Consider the following 24,493-nt stretch of genomic DNA (forward strand, 5'->3'; position numbering starts at 1 on the left):
CAATACAAATATTCTAATCCTAACAACATAAACGTATACAAATATGCAATTTAAAAAAAATCCCTTTCCACTAAAAAGAAAAATGTATAGTGAAGTTAAATGTAAAAATATTTTATTTACTGTAAAGTCTATGTAATGACCCTCACCAAGAGTAAAAATCCAAATTAAAATTTTGGAGAAAAAGACCCGGAGAAGACTTAGCAAGATGGAGAAGGAAAAAATAAGAAGAACGACCGAAGGAACTCCGAAGAAAAACCAACAAGTCGAAAGATGGCCAATTGCCGGAGGTCAAAAGGCCAAGTCCAAAAGGAAGTCGAAGAGGAGGAATGGCCAAGTAAAAAAAAAACACAAAAAGGCCAAGGTACGGTCAGGACAGACGTACACGGACAAGGACGGTACGGACGGACGTACATGATCGGAGGCGGTACAGACGGATGTACAAGGTCGGGCACGGTACGGACACCTCGGACGTACGCGGACAAAGACAGTACGCACAAGTCGGACATACGTGGACAGAGACGGTACGCACAAGTCGGACGTACGCGGACAGAGACGGTACTCACAGGTCGGACATACACGGACGAAGATGGCACGAACCGAGTAAGGACGGGAAAGGACGGACGCATGCAGAATGGAAGCAGTACGGATCGGGAAGGACGGATGCATGCCAAGTGGAGACGGTAAAGGATGAGTACAGCCGGTGAAGACCAATTGTATGTGGAACTGTCAAGAAGTTGCGGTACTGACGTTAGAGATGCGGTACGGACGGAGACGTAGAGGACGGACCGAGAATTAATAGAACTAGCGGACGAGGCTTACGACAAACACAGTTTTGCGCGGAAACGCCGTACCGACCAGACAGCAGTCCGGAATTTAATGAGCGATTGTCTGGCGGCACAAAAAGAAAAATTTTATTCTCTCTTCAATCATCCAATGGGATTTCATGCAACATTGGAGAGTAATCATTAGTTGTTGAAAAGCAAAAAGGAGAAACATAATCATTGTATCTTTAAGAAGATGGCCAATAGAGATTCATGCACTAAAAAGGTGGGAGACAAGGAAGATTTCCCTTTACAAATCAACCAATCCGTACACATGCAAGAGAAAATGAGATATTCTCTAGATCTTGAGTAGCTTGCGCGCCAAGTGTTTCCAAAAGGAGTAGAGGAGAAGTCGACCAAGTGCACGCCATGCATTGGCTCACTCCACCGCCCAAAAACCGCTCATCCTCTCTCATTTTCGTCATTCACTCACTCTCAACTCAAATGAGAAAATCTCAAAGTTTCTAATTGTTTGCTCTCTCAACGTCGGAGGGAGAGACCGGAGTGAGACGCTGTCGGAGATGCTGTTCGGGTCGAGGAAAGACGCAGTGCGTGGATGCTGTTGGACGCAGTTCAGAGACATAGTTCGTGGATGTTGTTGGATACAGTTTGACGCAAAGAAGGAGTTGTCTGATCCGCGGTGCCGTGAAGTCCGATCATCAACCTGATGTATCACTGTGAGTTCTGTGGTAGTTTTGCGTGGGGTGCTGCATAGTTCCTATGGACCATGTACGTACCCATTGTGTGTTGCATTTAGACTAGGATCATGTTAGGATCAGTTAAATGTTGCATGCATTAATTTGGTAGGATTCATGCTAGATTTCATGTTTAAATCACATAGAATTATGCTAGGAATCACAATGCATGTTGAGAATTGATAAGAATTGAACTGCATATTTTCATGATGAACTAGATGCATTTTTAGCAATTTTGACTTGCTTAAAATTTGGACCATGGACTTGCATGCATAATTAAAATGAGTAGATTTTTACTTGCAATATTTTCTTGCTTTAAAATCAGATTAATATGGTTGCATGCATGTAGACCAATCTAGGTTGCTTGAATTATTATTCTTGTTTCCTGTTGATTGTTGTGTGTTTTCTTGCTTGCTTTGTTTGATTTATCTTGCTTGAATTGCTTGTTTTAGTACTAAATTCTTTGTGTTTTTAATCTTAGAAGTTTAGTACTTATTTTAGCTAGTCTCTTGAATTATATTTGTTATTTTTCTCGAGTCGTAGCTAGGATAGAGTAGTCGATCTTCTGTTCCACCTATTGAAAATTGTCTCGTGGTAAGTTCTCAACGACCACTTACATGGGACAACGTCGGCGTCTAGCTAGCTACTAGAGCGACAGCAACTTGACGTCGTAGCAGTGGATGGTTCATGCGGGATGCCTTTTTGGTTTCCGCATGGACAGAGGTAAGGAACGGAACATATTATCGAGGGCCCATAGGTGAAAGAGTCTAGGGTAGTTAATTATTCTAGTCGTCTTTGTGTTGTGTAGGTGAAAGAGTCTAAAGTATTCAAGTTACCCTTGTTATAATCTAGTCGTCTTGTTCATCCCATAGGAGTAAAGAGTCTAGGTTGTTTGAGTCAAGTCTTGCTTGTACTAACCCTCTTTGCTTGCTTGTTTGTTATTTTGCTTTCGCTATCATTTCTGTTGCGTAGCTTTGATTGCTTGCTTTGCTTGTTTCCTTCCTTGTTGGGGTAGTCGGGGTGGGGAAAATTAGAAGCATGTTTAGGAATGGGGTACCCAGGCTAAGATTACTCATGATAATTATTTGTCTTGCAGGAAGTCTAGGAAGAGTCTAGAGCTGGAGCGAACTTAGGGTACCGGATAGGGATTGTTTTCTGTGTTTTTGTAAAACCCTATATTTTCCTAAAATGTATTCTATGGAAATATCCAACTATTATGTATTGCTTTGATAACTTAATTTTCAATGTAATATTTTATTAAAGTAATATATTTGGTTTTTGGGGAAACATGGCAAGTTGCATTTGATACATTTGGCCTTGTTCAGGCCAACACAACGCGCCAGGACCGCGAGGGTTGCAAAGCCTAAGCCAACCTCGGCCGAAGGCGGAGTCGCGTCTAGGAGGACTGGTCGGGAAGCTGCAGCGTCCGTCCCTCGGCCGGACCACCCGGGTGCGATCTCCCACTGTAGTGTCACGTGGCCTGTCCGTGCTCTCGTCCGGGGCATAGGAACGGTCTGGGGGCGTTACAGTCCATGGGTTGGATTTGGATCCCTCATTCCCTCTATGGCACACACATATAGTGGAGTCCACTTGTGTGTGCAAATCGCTGATTAGTATGAATGAAACTGACAACCAATTGGATGCACATCCACAGCAATTGAACCAACTGAGAACCAATCGCTTATCAGTATAGGCGATGCACATACTGATCATCACACACAAGTGGATGTACTCTTATCAGCCGTTTTACAACGGAAAATGGCCATTTCATACCCGTAGACCCCCCAAAAGTGCAAATTGGTGTCTGTACAAACAAAAAGTGTCAATTTAGACATGTACCCTAATACATTTCAAATCTCATACATGTACCCACAAAATTGAGCCAATTGCACAGTCCACGTTAACAGATTAAAGTCAACCGTTAGAGATGCTGACTCAGAATCCACGTGTGTATTGACGTGCAATAGAAAATGCAAAACGACGTCGTTTTGTTATGTTTTTTTCCCCAAAAAATGTTGAAAATCCACAATCCAGTGGTTCGAACTCAAGACCTCACATGTGTTTAGCATAAGACGTAACCAGTTGATCCCACAACAATTCTCGACAGTGTCATAAAAATTTATTCATATAAACCTAAACCTAAGGTGGCATCCATCGAAATCAAAAAAAATTGTGGGAAATCCACACTCTCGTGGGTTGAACCCGCATTCTCAGATATAATTAGTGTAGGACATAACCAGTTGATCCCACAACAATACTCGATTGTATTATACAATTTTATCCTTATAAACCAAAAAGAAATCTAAGTCCCAATTAAATGAAATGTCGTCGTTTTGAATCGGGGGGGGGGGGGGGGGGAATTTAAAATCTTAGGGTTCTTCTTCTTCTTCTTCTCTCAACCCCGATTTGTGGTTTATTTGGGTTTTTTTCCTTCTTCTTATGTGTAATTGGGTTCGATAAACCTAAATAATATTCTTTTTCTTCTTCTCTGATACCGAATTACAGTGATTGAGAATGGGTGAGCGATTCAAAGGATTTCCTAGGAAGTGTCAGTGTGGAGAAAGTGTAGTGATGAAGACGTCAAACACGGTTAGAAAACCTGAAAGACTGTTTCATGCTTGTCCATTTGGAGAACATGTAAGTGTGTTTTTTCAATTTTGGATATTGTTGTGGTTTTGTCATTTTCGCATATGGTTATGGTTTTGTCAATTTCGCATTTGGTTGTGGTTATGTCTATAAGCTTTAGATAAATATTACAGGACAACAAGGGTCATGTTTTCAAGTGGACGGATACATGTATGGTTCAAGAGATTGAAGACTTGATAGAGAAAGTTAATAAGCTTGAAGGAGCTTCGATGAAAATGGAAAAAGACTTCAATGTTTGTGAAACAGAAATTGGCATTTTGACAATGGATACTTGTGTATGTGATGCTGTGGTTGAGAAGGAGGTTGGAGAGTTGAAAATGCAGATTCGTAGCTTGAAGAGCATCGTAGTGTTTGCTTTGGTGCTGATTTTCTTCTTTAGGTTTATCTTTTGAATTTGGTTTTAGTGGATGTATGATGTAAGGACTTATGTGTTGTAGTGAATGAATGATGTATGATGTTATATTGAATGAATGATCATATTGCTTTTAAAAAAAAAAGAAAAAAAAACTCATAAGACATATGGCATTGGCGAAAACATGTTAATAATCTTGTCTTAAACCAAGTTTGAAGAAATCTCCATAACAAGGCATATAAAAAGAAAAAACAAAAAACAGACCATACGTCTCATAACAAGCATACAAGCTTACAAATTATAAGTTAGTCTTGTGTTGCGTGTGTTGTTTGTGTTGCTTGACTTCCTTCACTTGCTTGATTTCCTTGAGTTCCTTGAGTTGCAATTGATGGCTGCTTCTTCTTCCTTGGTGTCTTGCTTGGTGGTTTGTATCTCTCGACTCCAACATTAGGACACTTTAAGTTGTTGTGTACAGGGTAATCACATAGACTACAATGCATGATCCTATTCTCTCTACTAAGGTTCTTCTTCTTTTTTGTAGGAGACTCATGCCTTGCTTTCTTCCTCTTCAGCTTTGGTTTCTTACATTTCCTGTTTTCAATCTGTTCAACTAAAGCAGCAGGTGGCACCACAACATAACCAGATCTATGCCAAAACAAGATACCATTAATTGGTGCAATCGAGTCACTATAAATACATTGCTGCCTCGAGTTCAAATACCAGTCGATAATGTAATCTTCACGATTAAGCTTCTTCTCGATGATCACACGTAGAGCATGGCGACATGGAATTCCACTCATTTCCCATCTTCTACAAACACATGTCCTCAGCCTAAGATTCACACTATAACTTACACCACACTCACGAACATCGAATCTACCTTCTCCACCTGGGACAAATGAGCAGTACTTTATGTTCTTAGCTTCTTCTTCTTCTAAGATCTCTTTTGCCCTCTCAGTGATTCGACCTGTATACTGACTGGCCACAGTCTTCCTCAAATCAATATGCACCATGGTTCTTCTCCTAATAGTCTCCAACATCTCAACCATTGGTATGTATCTTGCTGGATCTATGATATTGTTGAACGACTCTGATATGTTGTTGTGAACATCAACACATTTGGCTGTAGGTGAACAGAAAGCTAAGCTGCATTTCTCCGGATTTCTCTGCATAATGGCATCTTATAATCGGATATCATAGTTCCTTGCATTTTCCAAATTTGCTTCATATTTAGCCACCGTGTAGCTTTCTCCAACTCGCCAAAACAGAGTTTTCACTTCATTTTGATTAGGGAAAACCTTCTTCAAGTTACCATAGATGTTCCTAGCATACATTCTATGTTCAATATGAGGCAACACCTTGTCTACTGCATTTAACAAGCCCTACAAATGAAAAGTAACAGATTAGATCAAATTCAAATATCAAAGGCCAATAAAATGTAAATGAAATTAGAACAATAACTTACATTTTGTCTATCAGAAATAACTGTGAATACTTGACCCTCTTGTAAATGAAAATCATCTTTTAGCTACTTATGAACCATGTACAGTTCTCCTCATCCTCAACATCAACAACAGCCCAAGCAATGTGATACAAGCCATTATTGGTGTCCCTTCCAACAGCAGCTAACAATTGCCCTTAAATGTAGTCTTGAGAAAACAGCCATCTATACCAAATACGGGTCGACACCACATTGACCATAACCAGCGGATCACATCAAAACATACATAGAACCTTCAGAATAGTTCTGATCCATCATCACCAATGATAGTGTCTAACTCCACAGTGGAGTTAGGATTAGTCCTACAAAAATATAAAAATTTGTTAGAATATGGAAACAATCATAAACATTTGTTAGAATATGGACGCAATCATTAAAAAAAATAACTTACGTAAGGATTGCATCTTTGTAATCTCTAAGCCTAGAGAACTGCTCTAAATGGTCACGGTGAATCATCTATATTACATTTGTCTTCGTCTTCTTGCATACATCAGGAGTGATCATAATATTGAACCTCTTTTGGACCTCATATTGTATAGTTTTTGGTGAATAATCAGAAGTTACTCCTTATCTCATCCATAAACATCTTTGCCACCACAGCCGACTTAAGTAACCTACAATACCCATCAAGAGTGCAATTGTGATCATCTTCATATGTCTTAAGAACCCACTTGCCAATGGGGTTATGAAACGAACAGTAACACCTCCAATGACAACCATCCATTGAATAAACAACTCCATTTTTTTCTTTCCCCCATCTATCAAGCTTAATGTTGTATCCTCCCTTCAGAGCATAATCTATCAAACACTCTTTGAAATCTTCTAGAGTGTCAAACACTTGTTTGAACTGTAGCTGACCACTACCTTTTTGAATCTTACAAACTTCTCTCCCCCATCTTCATCATCCAAGTTTGGAGGTGTGTCATGGTAGTCAAAATCCGGGTCTTCATCAAGAAAAGAGGCTACATTCCTCTCAACTCGAATCTCTGCATCACAGGGCTCAGTAATCACCACATCATGAGGATGCTCTGACGACTTAACCATAAATACATCAAAGACTCCAACCTAGCTGGCCGCATCACACATCTTTGTAAAACTCATATCCGAATTACACAACCTCTTCTGGTCCTTATGTTCCTCAAATGGAAACTTATACCACAGCATCTGCCCATAAATTCCTTCCCCTATAAACTCATTCAACACCATAGCAAAGAACTCTTCCGGATTACATGTTATAGTTATCGACTCTAAAACTTCGAGATAAGAAATGTCACCTCTATAATCCTTTGCCCAGTATCCTCCCTTGTAGACATTGAATTTCACTTTGGTATCACTACATCATGAAATCTAAGATCAAAACCTTAAAATAAAAGCTAAATTAAAATCAGACTTTGAAATCTACTTCGATTTACCTTATCTCTTCGTTTCGTCCCACTCTTTCCTCTCTCCATTCGAATTGATCACCTTCTTCTTCCGTCTTCTTCGGTTCTCTCGTCGCCGATTCCGGAGAAGTAGAAGGAAGAAACACAAATCGGGATTTGAGAGAAGAAGAAGAAGAAGAACCCTAAGATTTTTAATTTTCCCCCAATTTAAAACGACGACGTTTCATTTAATTGGGACTTAGATCTTTTTTTGGTTTATAAAAATAAATTTGTATGATATTATCGAGTATTGTTGTGGGATCAACTTGTATGTCCTACGCTAATTATATCTAAGCATGCGGGTTCGACCCACGGGAGTCCATAATTTTTTTTGATTTCGATGGATGCCACTTTAGATTTATATGAATAAATTTGTATGACACTATCGAGAATTGTTGTGGGATCAACTGGTTACGTCCTATGCTAAACATATGTGAGGTCTTGAGTTTGAACCAAAACATAGCAAAACGACATCGTTTTGCATTTTTAAAGGGTATACGTAAATGAAATTATCCTTTTTCCCATTTTACAACTCTCTAACGTCACTTTCCACATGTTTTTATTTATATCCAAAAGAAGCCGTTTGAACTGCTTCCGGGTAAGCTACTAGCGATCAATCCCGTTCGGGTAATTAAAAGCCATAGGCATATACAACAAAGACTACACGAAATATTACATTCAAAAGTTTAGTTTTTTTTTTACTAAAGGATTTTCACTAAATAATAATAATAAAAAAAAGAGTTGTACATAGGAGCCTAATACATTACAAATTTGAGAGAAAGCTATCTTCTTAGCAGGAGTGTGAAATGAGAGATAAAGAGAAGAGGGGTAGGATTCTTTTGTTATTACATCATTTTTATATGCTTTGTAGCCTGCATAACACCTTCATTATTCTACTTATTATTTTTTTCTATACATGTAGCTAGTTTATCTCTCTATTTTTTAAAAAAATAAAGGCTAACTTTAAATGTGTAACATTCACATGTGGGAACAATTATAGAATAAGACTTTTTTTTTAAGTTTCTTATGAGTTTATGACGTTTAGTCCGGACTCTCGAAAAAAGGCATTTATTGTGAAATGAAAAGACAGTTTTAACCTTCACTTTAATTGCAACGCAATTCAATCTCATAGCCCTCAACTCTCTCTTCTTTCGCTTTCTCTCCGCCCGCCGCCGTGACTGAGGTTTTTTTTCAGACTAGTAAATCTCCACTGTGAGTTAAAGAGATGCCTTCATGACTGCTTAGATCTCTCCTATGGCTCGCGTCTTTCCGACTACCGGCTATTCCGATGACTAAAAAGAAGAGCCCTAATCATCTTCTAAAATTTGGTCGGCCGTAAACCATTAGCATTTCAGGCTGGTGGATCTCGTCAAGAAGGACTTCACACCAGAGGAAGAATAGGAGTTTCACTGAGAGAACCAATGGACTTTTGATTGATTAATCTGATTCGAAGACCAAACCAGTCTCCTCTCTTTTCCTTACGTTTTCTAAGTGTTTGATGACTTTGCTTTTTAATATTCATGACTATGTTCTCTTCTTCCTCCTTTTTGTTGATTATCAACTAATTTTATTCATGATTTGTCAATTTAAGACATGTTATTTTCATATTAAAATTAGATTTAGAGATAAATTAGAAGTTTTAATTCAATTGGATTTTATGATTGGAGCCCTTGGGTTTTCTAGATATTATCTCCTTAGGGTTTAGCTTTGATGAAAGCAAAATTCTTTTAATTCATTCAGTTCATGATGGTGTTGGTGGTGAAGAAATGTCTCTTGTGATGGTGTTGGTCGGAACAGAGAAGAAAAAAGAAAGAAGAAAGAAATACAGGGTAAAATCGTCAAACAATATCATAAGAAATGCCTAATTTCATAAGTATGGACAAAAAGTCTTAATTTCAAAGATTTAGCACAACAAATGCCTATTTCTATAATAATCCCTTCACATGTGAGTTTGTATTGGAAACTTTACCAAATATCATCCCTTTAGAAATGCATCAAAAATTATAAAAGTAGAAATAAGTTATCTAACCCAATCTTGATTAGTGACTGTTAAAGCACTTGGAAAAACATTGTTCTTGTTAATTTGTTACCTATGTATTTCACCATTTTGCTATGTGACACCAAATCGGACAGTATAACGATACCGTCTAGTGATAAGGGTCCAAGTAATGAATGGTATTACGCCGTAAGACTTGGCACTAATACTCGTTACTCGTATTTGACATATTAGTATATTACACGTATTCGATCCATTTCGAAAAAGTTATCCGTGATTTTATGATCGACTAAAGTAGTATTATAATTCTATTACTCCCCGGTAAAAGGTCGAGTAAAGAGTAAAACCCTTCCCCTGCTCAAGCAATTAGCGCAAACACAATGTTAAGCCAAATACTCTTGAAATTTTTCCATAAAACAAGAAGCTTAGCTAATAAACTAGTGCTTTGTCTTCTTAGTTCTTACCCAGTTATACGTTTTCCTAGATCACAAGCTATAAAAATTAGTTTTCTATAACAAATAACAAATAAATATTTGTAAAATCTTATTAAAATCCAGTTTAATGTTCAAAAAAATCATTAGGCCGTAACTAGGCTTTCAGTAAGAGCATAGTGCTTAAATTTAGTAATTGAGTCCCGAGTGTCAACAAATCGTGTTCGTTATTTTATTATTATTTAATATTTATAAGTACTATAAAACTAAAATTTATTGTTGTTTTTTTGGCTTCTTAAACAAGTTTTCAACTAAAAATTAAGAGAACCAAGAACGTAACCCAAAAAAAAAAAGTGTAACAGTTAAAAATTAAGTAATGAACTGCCAAAACAAAGAACCAAAACTTTACTCTTTTGGTCAACAAAAATGGAGTTTTTTTTTTTAAGCAATAAAGTTGTGATTCTAATTTTTTTTGTTTCCAAAGTTGTCATAATAATAAGTTACAAGCTGACAAAGAAAAATAAAACTAAAACCAAAAAAAAAGTGATTGTACTTACATTTCAAAGGAGGTTGTTTTGTTTTTTCTCTCTTCCTCCCTCTCCACTTGTTTACTTCAAAGACAGAGAGAGGGGAGACTAAAAAAGTAAAAATTGAGAGCCCATCACTTTGTTCGTGTAGAGTAGGCTTTAGAGAGAGAGACGGCTGCGTTGAAAGACAAACAACCACAGAACTCAAAAAAACTCAATTCATTAAGAATGAGAAGAAAGTCCAAACCTTTTTGCTCTCAAAGTGAAAAGCAACGGAAAGATTTGAAAAAGTTTGTTTTTTTTCCCTTTAATTCTTTTTTTTTTTTTCTACAAACCCATCAAAAAAAAAATAAATCTCACACCTTTTTCACTTCTGTTGTAGCTGTTACCACTTGTGTTTTCCCCTTTGGCATTTTTCTCGGTTGTCATTAATGAGAGTAATACTACCATCAAGTGTAACTTCTCTCTCTCTCTCTTTCTCTTTATCTGAAAGCTCTGCAATTTGGAGAGATCATGGTTTGTGTTTGATTTGGAGAAGTTAGGGTTTTTTTATGGGTCTTACTTGGATCTGAGAGGAGCAATTTTGCTTTTTTTTTGGAAAAAATGGGGAGAATAATAAAGTTTGAAGCTTTTGGTCTTGTTTGCTTCATCTCACTGCTTCTTCTGTTTAATCCGTTATGGCTTGCCTCTTCTAACATGGAGGGTTTATTACTGTTCTCTTATCTTTTATTTATTAATTTTTTATGTATCTAAAGCACTTTTAGCAAATAGATATGTTCATCTGCCACTGTCGCTGTTCTTTAAAAAGGACTTTTTAGCATCTGATTCTGTTTGAAAGTTTAAAACTTTAAAGAGTTCTTCACAATTCACAATGCATTTTTACTATATCAAACGAATAGTTTGGAGTTCTGCAATTGAAGAACATGAACTGAAGAAATGAGGACAGATAAATCAACGGTATAGTTTTGGTAACTATGTTTATGTCACTTGAAGAACTTGAACTGAAGAAATATTAAATGCTAGTGTCAAGGGTACTAAATGCATATGCAAATTAGAGTTTGCTTGGCTAAAAGCAAATACTATGGTTGGTTTGTTTGGTAAGATTTTCCTCTTTGGGAAAAGGCTTACGCTTTTTTTGCTTTGTATGTTAACAGGTGATGCACTGCACAGTTTGAGAGCTAATTTAGTTGATCCAAATAATGTCTTGCAAAGCTGGGATCCTACACTTGTTAACCCTTGTACTTGGTTTCATGTAACGTGCAACAACGATAACAGTGTTATAAGAGTGTGAGTATCTCTCTGTCTGCATTTAACCCAACCAGTGTTCTTTTTAGCTTATTTTAATCTTGTTTGTTGTTGCTTCTTCAGCGATCTTGGGAATGCAGACCTGTCTGGTCAATTGGTTCCCCAGCTTGGTCAGCTCAAGAACTTGCAGTACTTGTAAGTTTTTGCTTTTATATCAAAAATTGAATTTATAAAATTGACTCTGCGTAACTATTTTTGCTCAGGGAATTGTAATTTCTCACACATGGTAGCCAAAATGCTGTTTACAGGCAATTTGGTTTTGTCATTTTAGTTGGGACTTATTTATGTAAATATGCATTTGTCATTAGATTGTTAAGTTTCTTCTGAGGATGTGATACTCTTAATTGCAGGGAGCTTTATAGTAATAACATAACCGGGCCGGTTCCAAGTGATCTTGGAAATCTGACAAACTTAGTAAGCTTGGATCTTTACTTGAACAGCTTCATTGGTCCCATTCCAGATTCTCTGGGAAACCTCTTCAAGCTGCGCTTTCTGTAAGTACATCTTAGTCTTCTCTTCCTCATCATGCACTGGCCAGATGTTTTGCTATATTAGAAATTTATTTAGGGCAAATCTCGAGTACAACATATTCATAACTTGTTTGACTGAACTCTGAATGGGAAGGTGGTAATGTGGTATGAGTTTTTGTTGCAAGGATAGCCGGCTCAACAATAACAGTCTTACCGGACCAATTCCCTTGTCATTGACTAATATCACGACTCTTCAAGTTTTGTAAGTATCACTAATTCAACTTCACTTAATGCTCTTTTGAACTTCCACTCTTAATGGATCCTCTGAGTTTTCCTTATTACCTTGCAAATGCAGGGATCTGTCGAACAACCAATTATCTGGATCCGTTCCTGACAATGGGTCCTTCTCCCTTTTCACTCCCATCAGGTTTGATGGAATTCATACTATTAAACATTAATCACTCACATTATGGGAACTAGAATAAAGCTAGGATCAAACACAAGAGGCTATTATATTTAAAGTCTGAACCAAAGATTCCTTTAATCATCTTAACCATATTTATCAATAGACATACATACTACATTGCCCACATTTTGTTACTTGTATTGGTGGATATGAAAATAATTAGCAGTTGACCTCACAAGTTGTGTTCTTCTGCACAGTTTTGCTAATAACTTGGGTTTATGCGGCCCAGTTACTAGCCGTCCCTGTCCTGGATCTCCCCCATTTTCTCCTCCTCCACCTTTTATACCACCTCCCACAATTCCTACACCAGGTAATGAGTGAAGCAGACAGTAAAGTTAGATCTTGAGATTTACTCATTCTTGGAAACTTATTGGATTTTGATTGGAAATAGGTTACCTTCTCTGGTAGGTCTTTGGTTGTTGACTATTTTGTTGCTTAAAATTTTGTTAAAGGTGGATATAGTGCTACTGGAGCTATTGCAGGAGGAGTTGCTGCTGGTGCTGCTTTGCTATTTGCTGCTCCTGCTTTAGCTTTTGCTTGGTGGCGTAGAAGAAAACCTCAAGAATTCTTCTTTGATGTTCCTGGTTAGTCAATGACTTTGCTATTACCAAGCTTTCTTTCCTTTTAGAATTGGTTTAGTATGTAATACTTAATTTTTCGGTTCTGTGATGCAGCCGAGGAAGACCCGGAGGTTCACTTGGGGCAGCTTAAGCGGTTCTCACTACGAGAACTGCAAGTAGCAACGGATAGCTTCAGCAACAAGAACATCTTGGGTCGAGGTGGGTTTGGAAAAGTCTACAAAGGCCGTCTTGCTGATGGAACACTTGTGGCAGTAAAACGGCTTAAAGAAGAGCGCACCCCAGGTGGTGAGCTTCAGTTTCAGACAGAAGTGGAGATGATAAGCATGGCCGTTCACAGAAATCTCCTCAGACTACGCGGTTTCTGTATGACCCCTACCGAGAGATTGCTTGTTTACCCTTACATGGCTAATGGAAGTGTTGCTTCCTGTTTGAGAGGTAACCTTAGAATCTTGACTGTTTGTGTCATAAAGTAGAAAGATTATCCACAATAATGTACAATTTTCCAATGGAGCTTGTTTGAAATGATTGCAGAACGTCCACCATCACAGTTGCCACTAGCCTGGCCAATAAGACAGCAAATCGCACTAGGATCAGCGAGGGGTTTGTCTTATCTTCATGATCATTGCGACCCCAAAATTATTCACCGTGATGTAAAAGCTGCTAATATTCTGTTGGACGAGGATTTTGAGGCGGTTGTAGGCGATTTCGGGTTGGCTAGGCTTATGGATTATAAGGATACACATGTGACAACGGCTGTGCGTGGGACTATTGGTCACATTGCTCCTGAGTATCTCTCAACTGGAAAATCTTCAGAGAAAACCGATGTTTTTGGCTACGGGATCATGCTTTTGGAACTGATTACAGGTCAGAGAGCTTTTGATCTTGCAAGACTGGCGAATGACGATGACGTTATGCTCCTAGATTGGGTATAATACACAGGTCTTTCAGCACATATTTGGGTATCTCTGTCTACTCTGAAAGCTAATTTCTCTGTTTTTGATGTTCTTCTCAGGTGAAAGGGCTTTTGAAGGAAAAGAAACTGGAGATGCTTGTGGATCCTGATCTGCAGAGCAATTACACAGAAGCAGAAGTAGAACAGCTCATACAAGTGGCTCTTCTCTGCACACAGAGCTCACCTATGGAACGACCTAAGATGTCTGAGGTTGTCCGAATGCTTGAAGGTGACGGTTTGGCTGAGAAATGGGACGAGTGGCAGAAAGTAGAAGTTCTCAGGCAAGAAGTGGAGCTGTCTTCTCATCCCACTTCTGATTGGATCCTTGATTCTACGGATAATCTTCATGCTGTTGAGTTGTCTGGTCCGAGATAAAAGACATTGTAATTTGTCTAACAGAAACGATAAAGAATAGAGAAAAATTAAGAAAAATCACTTCTTTGTATTCTTTGGTTGAAAAAAAAATGTTGTCTCAGTCATTTCTTGAGCAAGCCAAGGCCTTTAATTTAAGAAAATCAAGCACACCAAGTTTCTATACATTACATATGTCTTCCACTGAATAAAGAGGAAGAAAAGGCTGTGTTCAAAAAACGTTTTGAGTTCTTTGTTCCGCAAGAGAAGGAACCGCACAGGCAGACACACTGAAAAACACCAAGCTTGCATTATAACATGTAAGCGTTAATCATGGGCAGGTCTTGTATTGTCTGACAATGAATGAGAACCAGATGAGCGATCAGGATTCTGCGATGAGAACAGATTCGGGTATGAGTAATAGGGGTCATCTTCCATGGAAGGCAGTCTCATTTGCTGGTGGTCCTGGTCAGGGTTGAGTCTGTCAAGTAATGAAGACTCTGGCCTTTGGAACTCTGTAACATCACCATAGCTGCTGACTGATGAGTTCTGATGATCAAACTGCGGTTTTTCCATTGAAGGAAATCTGTGTGGCGTACGATCACCATAGCTGCTGACTGATGAGTTCTGATGATCAAAATGCGGTTTTTCCATTGAATGGAGTCTCTGTGGCGTAAGATCATCGTAGCTGCTGAATGCTGAGTTCTGATGATCAAACTGCGGTTCTCCCACTGAAGGGAGTCTCTGTGGCTGGTGGTTGTTCTGCCCAGAGTTGAAAAGTGATGAAGTTTCTGCTCTCTGGAACTCTGTAAGATCTCCGCTACTGCTGGCCGAAGAATGCGAATGCTGATGATCAAAATGTGGGTTTTCTATTGAGGTAGCATGGAAAGGGTTCTCTGACGGACTTTCTGGATACTGATCAGAATTCTTCTTGGTAAGCTCAGAGATTCTGAGTTGTGCAAGACTTGCAGCTGAACGGGCAGCTGCTGCTGCACGTTCTGCTGAGTCAGCAGCAGCTTGAGCAGCTGTTAGGACATCCTGCAAGTCTCCATCGGATATTTTCATTATAGTATCCCTCGATGTACCACTCTCTTTTGTAGGGACGGGCTCTACTACATCAACGGATGGTGGAGAAGGTGGAGAATAATTTTTCCTTTCCAAAGATTCCATCACAATGGGTGAAGATTGTTGGCCTTCCCCGGCAGTTCTGCTAGCTTTGGCAGGATGTTCATCTCTTTTGGAAGCCGGTTTTTCGACTCCTGCATTCTCTGAATCAAAGGGCAAGTTGTGAGAGGTATGTTCATAACTAGCAGATTTCGGTGCATCCGGTGCATTTACAGGGGTAGCACCAGGAGTTGGCCGCAGCAAGACATTTGGAACCTCGGGAAAGTCCAATATATCATACTCTGAGTCAGAATCAGATTTCTCTTTTGGCGCTGAATTAGATGTCAAATGTGTCCCTTCATTTTGTTCCTCCGGTAGTGGAAGCTTAGATCCCCCACCAAATTGTTTTGGTCCATCCTGAAAAGAAAGATGACAATTTAGGAAAAACAGAGAGACTGTGACAAAAAGAAACTCAAGGCCGAGGATATCTGGACACAGGGGTCCAAGAAGGGTAAAAAGATCTTTGACACAGAAGAAAACACGGGGGATCATTTTTATGCAGACCCAATTTCAAACATCTTTAATGTCAGTTCCGAGAAACAATTAGATACACTAATGCAGATTCAGTGCCTAGCACTAAATACTGGGTTGATGAAAACACAAATTTAAAGCACCTAAACACATTATATGAAGAGAAGAGATAGAAAGGAAGTACGAAGAGAGAAGTACTGACAAGGAGATCTTCATGCGATTTGAAGAGATCAGTTTCTGTAGAAGCAGGGTCCCAATCAAGTTCATGTTCTTCAGCAATTTCCTTGAGAAGTTTCAGTTTAGTTTCAGGGGAAGGTGCACGGACAGAGAGTAACTCCACCAACTGTAAATTTGATTTGGGAACATATGAAAACATGAACAAATATCTTGTTTCTACTAAGACTGAACCACACAATGGATGTAAGTGATTCAGTCTGGAAGATAGATAAAGAATAGTAGTTAAAACTAGTTCTAAAAATGGACATGTAATTCTAAGTTTTACAGATACTAAGTTAAGGATTCATATAAATTATTTTTCAGCTACTTCATACATCAATCTGTGCGGAGTTTCTACATGCTAGCCTCATATTAGCAATTTTACACCACAAATGAACACTAATTTTTACCTTACGATTGACACCGGAATCCGGCTTGAGCTCAGATGCAGCGGCAACAAATTCCTTTCCATACTTGGATACAAACAGTATCTGGACCTGCTGCAGCTCTGTCAAGTCAGAGCACCTCGGCGCAGCAAAACATATACTTGATATTGCTTCTTTTAGATCTAGAGGACATTCCCTACAAATTTTCATAAAGATGGATTCAGAAGCTCAGCAACAACGATTGAACAGAAAACTTTGAAACAAACAGAAAGACATAATCTTTCCATGTATTCCAATCTAATTCCAAACTGTCATCTAAAAAGAAGACTTTAAAGTGAATAACAGAAAACAACTGAACAACATCAATGGGGAGACCAAAGATTTAAAAAAAAAGTAAGAACCTTTGTGCCTCAATAATCGGAAGACGGACAGCAATGAGCTCACAGAAAAGCTCAAGGATCTCTTGAGCAGCCATCATTTTCTCTTCCCTTATAATATGCTCAACCTAGTAGTAGAGATAATAAAACCAAAAGACTTTTAAAACAACGTTCCAATAAAACCCAATTAAACTAACAAGTCCATGAATTAAAAAAAAAAAAAAAAAAAAGCAAACCCGAATACGAGCAGTAGCTTCTTGACCAGTCTCAAGAAGCTTAGCAATCTCACGACGCATTTGCTTAATCTGAGCTTCTCTTCTATTCCTGATTAGCTTAATCCTAGGTATCGTCAACTTGAGCAAGGTTTTGCTGTGTAATAACAACAAATAAAAACAACACATGATTGATTGAATCAGTGATCCATCAAAATAATTGGATAACACTACAAATTCATAAGAGAAATCGTCTTCTTCTTCTTCTTAGTATCCAAGATTGATAATTTTAGGCAAAAATCAGAAGAGATTGATTGAAATCAGAGATAAATACCATTTTGCAGCTTTGAAACCCTTATTGAAGAAGGAATCTAGCATCGACATGATCGATTGATCACTGAAGATCGATCGCAAAGACCTGGGAACACAGATAAGAAGAAGAAGATTACAAATACCTTTTTATTTTTATTTTTTTGCTTCTCATCTCAACGAAGGATTTTTTTCTTCCTTGTTCACGAAAAAAAAAAAAGTTTGGAAGATAAAACGGTGCGTTTTTGATTGATTTACCAACCCAGTCAATCTTATTAAATTGAAGTTGGTTTAATCAACTAAACCACGTCGGTGGAAAACGGATTTTAGATTATATGGGCCTATACACTACTGGATCTCCGTTAGACCTGCATTAGTCTTTCGTTATATAGATTGGTAAATGTGATAAAGACTAAAACCTTTAACGAAATTAATTTAGTCGAGGATGTTATAAGATTATAAAGAAGTGTGATAAAGAGTAATAAAATGCAGGTCTTTAGAGTTTAGACCAATGTTTTTAAACCCGACCCAGAACTCAAACCGGACAACCTTCCGGGTCACTGAGTCATCGGGTCGACCAGGTCCAACCGCGGATTAATAATTTACTGAATTTAATATATATCATACATATATATATATGTTATATACATTGGTTTTATGAATGTTCTAACAATAATTTCTATTTCTTATTATTTTAATATATATTTTTGAACTATAGTTATAAATTTTTATTTTTTATCATTTTTTTAAAAGAGAGAAATTTACAGATGAACAAAAACTTTTACATCGTGACAGAACAAAAAAAAATATATCTTTAACCAAAAAAAAAACAGAAAACTGTTTTGTCCCACATCGAACAACTATAGAAGAAAAGGTTCATTACTCCTTCTTTATATAACATAACCTCTACGTACATTGACTTAATTTGTTAAGAATTAAATGGTGGTTGTGACCCGGATCGCTGGTTTAACTACCCGGTTAGCCGGTTTTAGCCGGGTTTTCCCGGTTCTAACCGAGTTTTTTGATAGCCGAGTTTTAGATATAATTCGGACCGGGATATCTTCCGGTTCACGGTTAAACCGGTTCAACCGGCCGGTCCGGATTTTAAAACATTGGTTTAGATTGTAGAAAGTATGAACATAAGGATGCATGTCTTATCTGGAACTATGGATCCTAATATTCATATTACTAAAGATATGGGAACTCCATTAACTAATCTTACTTCCTACTAAGAACTTTTTGGTAGACTGTTTTATCTCCCAATCATCATGCTAGATATAAAATTTGCAGTCCACCAATTAAGCCCGTTTTTTCTTGCTCCATTAGACATTCATCTTCAAGTTGCAAGTAAAGTGTGTAAATGTACATTAAAGCTAATTCTGGTAAAGGTCTAATTTTCTATGTATATAGATAACTTGTGTTTGAATGGATTTGATGATGCTGACTTGATGGTTTGCAAAGCTACTAGCTAGAAGATCAGTTACATGTTTATGCATATATCTTGATAATTCACTTACTTCTTTGAAATCGAAGAAGCAAGTTGTTGTTAGTCGGGAGGTGTTTTGAAGGAGAGTATCTTGGCTCATGCTACTTGTTAGATGATATGGTTGCATCAGTTACGTACTTAAGAACTCACATATTACATTAAGGTATCCGCCAAAGCTTAGCAAGCTCTTATGTGTAACAAATATGTTATTCATCTTGCTATGAATTAAGTGTTCCATGAGCATACAAAACACATTGAAAGTGATTGTAAATATCAACTCTATGTATTTACTAGTAATCAAACATGCTAACATATTAACCAAGCCTTTTCATTCAAATTCTTTCCAAATTCATAGTTTTGCTCAAGAAAATGTCTTTGTCAAATCTTTATCTTCCTAATCAGATACTTCGAAACTAAATACTTAGCTGGAGGGAGTGTATTATGAGAGTTCGCTGATAAAACGCATCCGCTAATAGATTATTATTTTTATTTATTACAAATACATCAAGTTTACAACCCATACAAAGTAACATAAAGTCTTTGAAGATGAGAAATAAAAACATCATAATTAATCAAAGACTTGACTTTGGAAACACATGAAAATGCTTTCTAGACCAAAGCACGCAATAATCAACGAATTTATTGAACCTAACTGAAAAACTGATCGAAAGTATATGTTACCAAAAACGAACTGAAAATTATGTTAACAAACTCATTCTTTAGTGCTTTTGGGAAAAAGGTCATTAAAACCAAGGGCAAGGTTAACGTTTGCTGTGACAGGTTATTTTCAAGATGTCTGAACACTTTTTTGGCTGCTTCTGTAGCTCTCTGCCCTCTCTCCCATTGTGAACCTTATGACTGCAATTATTAACTATTCCATTCGTAACTCCTTTTTTGGTCCCACGCACGCCTTATAAATTTATACCTTATCTATACGTATAAAACTTCTCTCTCTATACATAATACATACATATACCACTAACTAATTAACACCTACAATTAATGCCTGCATGTGTAATCATACATTGCTCATCCAGCTTGTTTTATAAATTATGAATTTATGAGATCTTCATTACCCACTAATTTACACATGAAAAACTTCATGAGTTACCAAGACATTTTTTCACGTATGTGAATACTTTATGGTCGCTTCCTAGTCTTTTAAGTTTTAAACGGTAACACTGTGTGGCTTTGTGCATACTTTACTACTTATTATGGTCTATTTGGTCATAACTCATAACTATTATGCTGAACTATGATTTGTATTGAAATATGTATATACAATGTCTGTTACATATATCCCAAAAGTTAAAAATACGATGGTAATTTTGGATCATAATGCATGCCCTTCCCTGCCATATCTCAATTCTCAGGCTCTGTTGGTACGTACGTGTACATATGAACAGTTCTCATATTCAAATTTATTCATTGGGCGCGAAACATGTTCATTGATAACTCAAAACGAATAAAATCATAATGATTTTTTATCAGAAAATCGACGAGAATCATGTGACCCTTCAAATAGGGGGTACCTCTTTTCATCATTTATTATCATAAACACATACCAATTCTTCTCATCTTTTTCTCAACTATATATATATCACTTGTTCCACCTTTTTTATCATTACTTCACACACAACACACGTACTACTTACATTGTCTTCTCCTCTCATCTTCTAGAAACTTCTTCTTTAAAACCTCTGTCTCAACCAGAAAGTTTCTGTTTTTTTGCTTGTTAAAAGAAAACAAATAATATAAAACATGGCAAAGAAGTTTCTCCGCACGTTAATGTTTTGCGTCGTCCTAGTCTTCGCCGCGTGTTCTTTGGTCGTTAACTCCATTCGCACGCCGCCACTAAGTCCGTCACATCAATCTCTTTTTTTTTTTTTATCATTTTATTTACTTGGTTATGATTTTTCATATATTAATATAGTTTACATTTTATATTTTTTTGGGTAGAAATCACGGTCAATGGCGGAGATAAGAAAAACGCCGATGTAGAACAAGCTCAAACTCACCACAAGGTAGGTTTGGTCCACCACCTCGGTGCTTTACAAAAAAAAAAAAAAAAAAAATACAAACCTTGTCTAAAAATAGCATCCGCCTTTGTATTTTTCAAATAATTAAATAGCAAACCGTGTTTTGTTTTTTCCTCCATTTACTTAATTATGAATTTATCCTATTTTTATGGTGAGAAATAAAAAAAGAATTTAGTTGTATTTTTATTTATATGTGGTGAAGAAGGAAATAAGCAAAAAAGGAGGGGTAGAAATGGAAATGTACCCAACAGGATCAAGCTTACCGGATTGTTCATACGCGTGTGGTGCGTGCTCGCCGTGTAAACGTGTGATGATTAGTTTCCAATGCTCCGTCGCCGAATCGTGTAGCGTCATCTACAGATGCACGTGCCGAGGAAGATACTATCACGTGCCTTCTAGAGCTTAAAATATCCGCCGTCTATTTTTTTCTTTTTGGACGTCTGTGATTAAAAAAATATCAGTTTTGGCGGCGAAAATAAAACTCTCTTTTTTTATTGTACAATTTTGTTGGGAACATTAAATTAAAAAGCTATGGGCCCTTTTATTATTAATATTGGGCTTTTTAAGCCTTTCTAAAGAGAGTTGTATGAATAACACGGTCGAATCAGATGCTTGAGAACCGTCACAACTCAAAGTCAAATGTTTCGGTTGGCCAATTTTGTGTTTTTTTTTTTAATATGTCCGGATGTCCCCATCAAACCGGTTGAACCAATCAATGTAAGAGAGTATATACACTTTTTAATCCTTTGGAACAATTTTGAAATTTATATCTTCTTACATTAGTCTAATGTAACACAAATGAATGCTAAATTTATGTAGTTAAAGGCTTAAATCAAACATTAGAATATATTTTTTGCCATAATTTCTGATCTGTTTTTTATTCTTGGCCAAAAAAATATGCTATGCATTTAAATTATTTTACCCTCACTTTTTAAAGTTAAGACCAGGCTATGTTATTTGACTAAAAAATAAGCTTTTTTAAACACAGAAACGATAATAAAAACTTTATTTATTTTAAATTTGGCATTCCAATTTTGAAAATGAAAGCTTGAAGAATATCCAAAAAGACATGGTCAATAGTCGATGAAAGAATGATAAATGGACGCAACTTGCAGGATTGTTAATTTTTTAAATGACCCAAATTAATGAATTTGTTTTGATTTTACATATAGTATTAGAGACTATGGAAATGGCACAAGATATTTTAAAAAATCAACATAAAACATCTTAATCTGGAATTTCTGATTTTTTCACTTTTAAGAATCCAAGTTGAAATAGTGTTATCCTATCTTCCTACGCAAAAACGTTTGATTTTTTTTTCCTTTTATTTTAATTAACTTTGAAAGATATTTGTTGTTTCTCTTTTTGGCATGAAACAAATAAATGAAAATTTTAGATAATGAAACTGCCTAAAAGTGGACGGCAGGACACAGCAGGAAACGAAATCGAACCTAACAATCTGTTTGGTCTCGCAACTAAATTCTCGAGTCGAACAATAAAATCAGTTCATAATTGTATTTATACGCGTCTATAATATACAGAAAAAAATAGTAAATTATTTGTTTCTAAAGCATGTCCACAACCACAAGTATACACGAGAGAGAATCATTCGAAGGATATTCAGTTTTACCGACCAAATAAATGTGACTATGTTTTTGTTTGGAGTCTTCGAATTTTTTACTTCTATCATTTTCTTTTCCAAATACTGTTACGTAATTTTACGCTTCAAATACAAAAACAGAAAACATAACTTTAACTTAGTTTTTACGCATTTGCGATTTCAATTTTTCCAGCGTAACGAAAATTAATTAGATAGTTAATCTGCTTTTATGACTTTCAGTAACCACTACAACTAATGTTTTTTACAGAAAATAAAATATAAAATGATATAATTTTCCTAGTTATAACTTATAAATATACCATTCCACCGTTCAAATCATAGAAAAACATGACTAATAGCTATCAATCTTTAGTTATATTAAGACCACTAACAATTTTTAATATCATTTTTAGAATAACCAATCGTATGATTATTTTTCTGATTGAACATTAAATTGTTGAAAAATCTTTGAATTCACTTCTTCTAAATATTATCTCATGCAGTTATTTCTTTTTTTTTTACCTTATCTCAAATCCATCTATAATTTGAACATTTGAAAATTAACAAATGCTATGTTGTTAAACTGCATTTTAACATTCTTTTCCACATACGCTAAAACATAGGGTGTGAATGGAAGCACATTCAAGTGCGTATTTGAAGATTTTTTAAAAAAAAACGTTTTGTGTCACCATTCGTATATATGTTCAATAATTTGCGTTTTTAGGAAAAGTAAAACAAAACCTACTTTGCGTTTTTGAAGAGAAGAAATTAACAAGTGGACCGCTTTTTTGTGTCCAGCAACCATTTATCTAGTGGTTTTCAAATACCGCACAACTACACAAGATATATAAAATTTTAATTTATTTTAGCTATTTATTTTAAAAGAGAATAATAATCAGTTATATTTAACAATAATCTTTTAAATGTATTTTCAATTTAATTTTTTTTAAACTTCTGTTAAATAAATTACTAAAAATAATAATTCATCATTTCTTCAAAATTTATACAATTATCACTTTAAATAAGAAAACAGATTTTAGAAGAAAAAAATTATATCATCAAAATGTATAATATCTATTTTAACTAGATTTAAAATGTTGAAAAAGAAATTCGAGTTTTCTACATAATGAATTTATTTTTAAAACAATGTATTTCTTGACTATTTTAATTAATAAAAATTCACATAATTAATTTTAAATAATTTGGTTTTAAAAATTTATAAATAATAGACAAAATTACTATTTCATTAACAATAAAGAAAATAATTTAATTTATAATATATTTACTTATAATGTCTATTTGTAATATATAATTATAATAGTTATTTATAAAATAATATGAAATCCGCACCGCAAATAGTTTTTCACCAATCAAACATTATTTTGTACCGCTTAATTTTGCAGTAATCGCACTTGTCCCGCAAATACATTTATCCCGCATGTACCGCAGTTCAACCGTACCGCACTATATAACCGCTTGTCCCGCACAACCAAATCCGTTGTTACCATTTAGACCCATAATAGAAAAATCCAAACATAAAATTTTGATGTTTTCTATGTTCGTTTGGTTGACGCAGGTACCTGCGGCTGCGGCAGACACATGTAAGTTTGTTTGTTTGCTTGCCACAGGTACCTGCGACAAACGCTGCGACCTGCGTCTAACATTTTTAAACGTTGTTTTGATTAAGCGGTTAAAAACGCAAACGCAGCCGCTGCCGC

At 36.3% G+C, this 24,493-nt stretch overlaps 4 protein-coding genes and 1 pseudogene across 7 annotated transcripts; 3 read left to right on the forward strand and 2 right to left on the reverse strand.

Moving 5' to 3' along the window:
* Positions 1 to 4,030: 4,030 nt before the first annotated feature.
* LOC147946997 (uncharacterized protein At1g43920, Chloroplastic-like) lies at positions 4,031 to 4,554 on the forward strand. Its single transcript, XM_087507322.1, has 2 exons — positions 4,031 to 4,153; positions 4,276 to 4,554. Exons 1-2 carry the CDS (start codon positions 4,031 to 4,033, stop codon positions 4,552 to 4,554), a joined length of 402 nt encoding a protein of 133 aa, XP_087363448.1.
* A 265-nt stretch (positions 4,555 to 4,819) lies between these two features.
* On the reverse strand, positions 4,820 to 8,325 carry LOC104779082 (uncharacterized; annotated as a pseudogene).
* A 2,089-nt stretch (positions 8,326 to 10,414) lies between these two features.
* Positions 10,415 to 14,740, forward strand: LOC104779083 (somatic embryogenesis receptor kinase 2). 3 transcript variants are annotated; one of them, XM_087505863.1, is made up of 12 exons: positions 10,415 to 10,680; positions 10,773 to 10,845; positions 11,545 to 11,677; positions 11,759 to 11,830; positions 12,046 to 12,189; positions 12,356 to 12,427; positions 12,521 to 12,592; positions 12,829 to 12,941; positions 13,084 to 13,215; positions 13,306 to 13,647; positions 13,744 to 14,138; positions 14,225 to 14,740. In XM_087505863.1, the coding sequence occupies exons 10-12, from the start codon at positions 13,527 to 13,529 to the stop codon at positions 14,537 to 14,539; spliced, it is 831 nt and encodes a 276-aa protein (XP_087361989.1). In that variant the 5' UTR covers positions 10,415 to 10,680; positions 10,773 to 10,845; positions 11,545 to 11,677; positions 11,759 to 11,830; positions 12,046 to 12,189; positions 12,356 to 12,427; positions 12,521 to 12,592; positions 12,829 to 12,941; positions 13,084 to 13,215; positions 13,306 to 13,526; the 3' UTR covers positions 14,540 to 14,740. The 3 variants fall into 3 exon arrangements, with proteins under 3 accessions (XP_087361989.1, XP_087361983.1, XP_087361980.1); XM_087505857.1 differs by having other exon boundaries at positions 10,421 to 10,680; positions 10,773 to 11,093; XM_087505854.1 differs by having other exon boundaries at positions 10,450 to 11,093.
* On the reverse strand, positions 14,587 to 17,914 carry LOC104777411 (uncharacterized). Its single transcript, XM_087505866.1, has 6 exons — positions 17,676 to 17,914; positions 17,366 to 17,498; positions 17,154 to 17,257; positions 16,777 to 16,948; positions 16,353 to 16,493; positions 14,587 to 16,036 (listed from the first exon to the last, which is right to left on the reverse strand). Exons 1-6 carry the CDS (start codon positions 17,723 to 17,725, stop codon positions 14,843 to 14,845), a joined length of 1,794 nt encoding a protein of 597 aa, XP_087361992.1. The 5' UTR covers positions 17,726 to 17,914; the 3' UTR covers positions 14,587 to 14,842.
* Positions 17,915 to 20,759: 2,845 nt separating this feature from the next.
* LOC104777412 (protein EPIDERMAL PATTERNING FACTOR 2) lies at positions 20,760 to 21,752 on the forward strand. Of its 2 annotated transcripts, none has more exons than XM_010501664.3 (3): positions 20,760 to 20,994; positions 21,096 to 21,160; positions 21,378 to 21,752. In XM_010501664.3, exons 1-3 carry the CDS (start codon positions 20,898 to 20,900, stop codon positions 21,579 to 21,581), a joined length of 366 nt encoding a protein of 121 aa, XP_010499966.1. In that variant the 5' UTR covers positions 20,760 to 20,897; the 3' UTR covers positions 21,582 to 21,752. The 2 variants fall into 2 exon arrangements, with proteins under 2 accessions (XP_010499966.1, XP_010499967.1); XM_010501665.3 differs by having other exon boundaries at positions 21,381 to 21,752.
* Positions 21,753 to 24,493: the final 2,741 nt, after the last annotated feature.

The sequence above is a fragment of the Camelina sativa genome, chromosome 3 (genome assembly GCF_030686135.1).
Source record: "Camelina sativa cultivar CO46 ecotype springtype chromosome 3, ASM3068613v1".
NCBI lineage: Eukaryota > Viridiplantae > Streptophyta > Magnoliopsida > Brassicales > Brassicaceae > Camelina > Camelina sativa.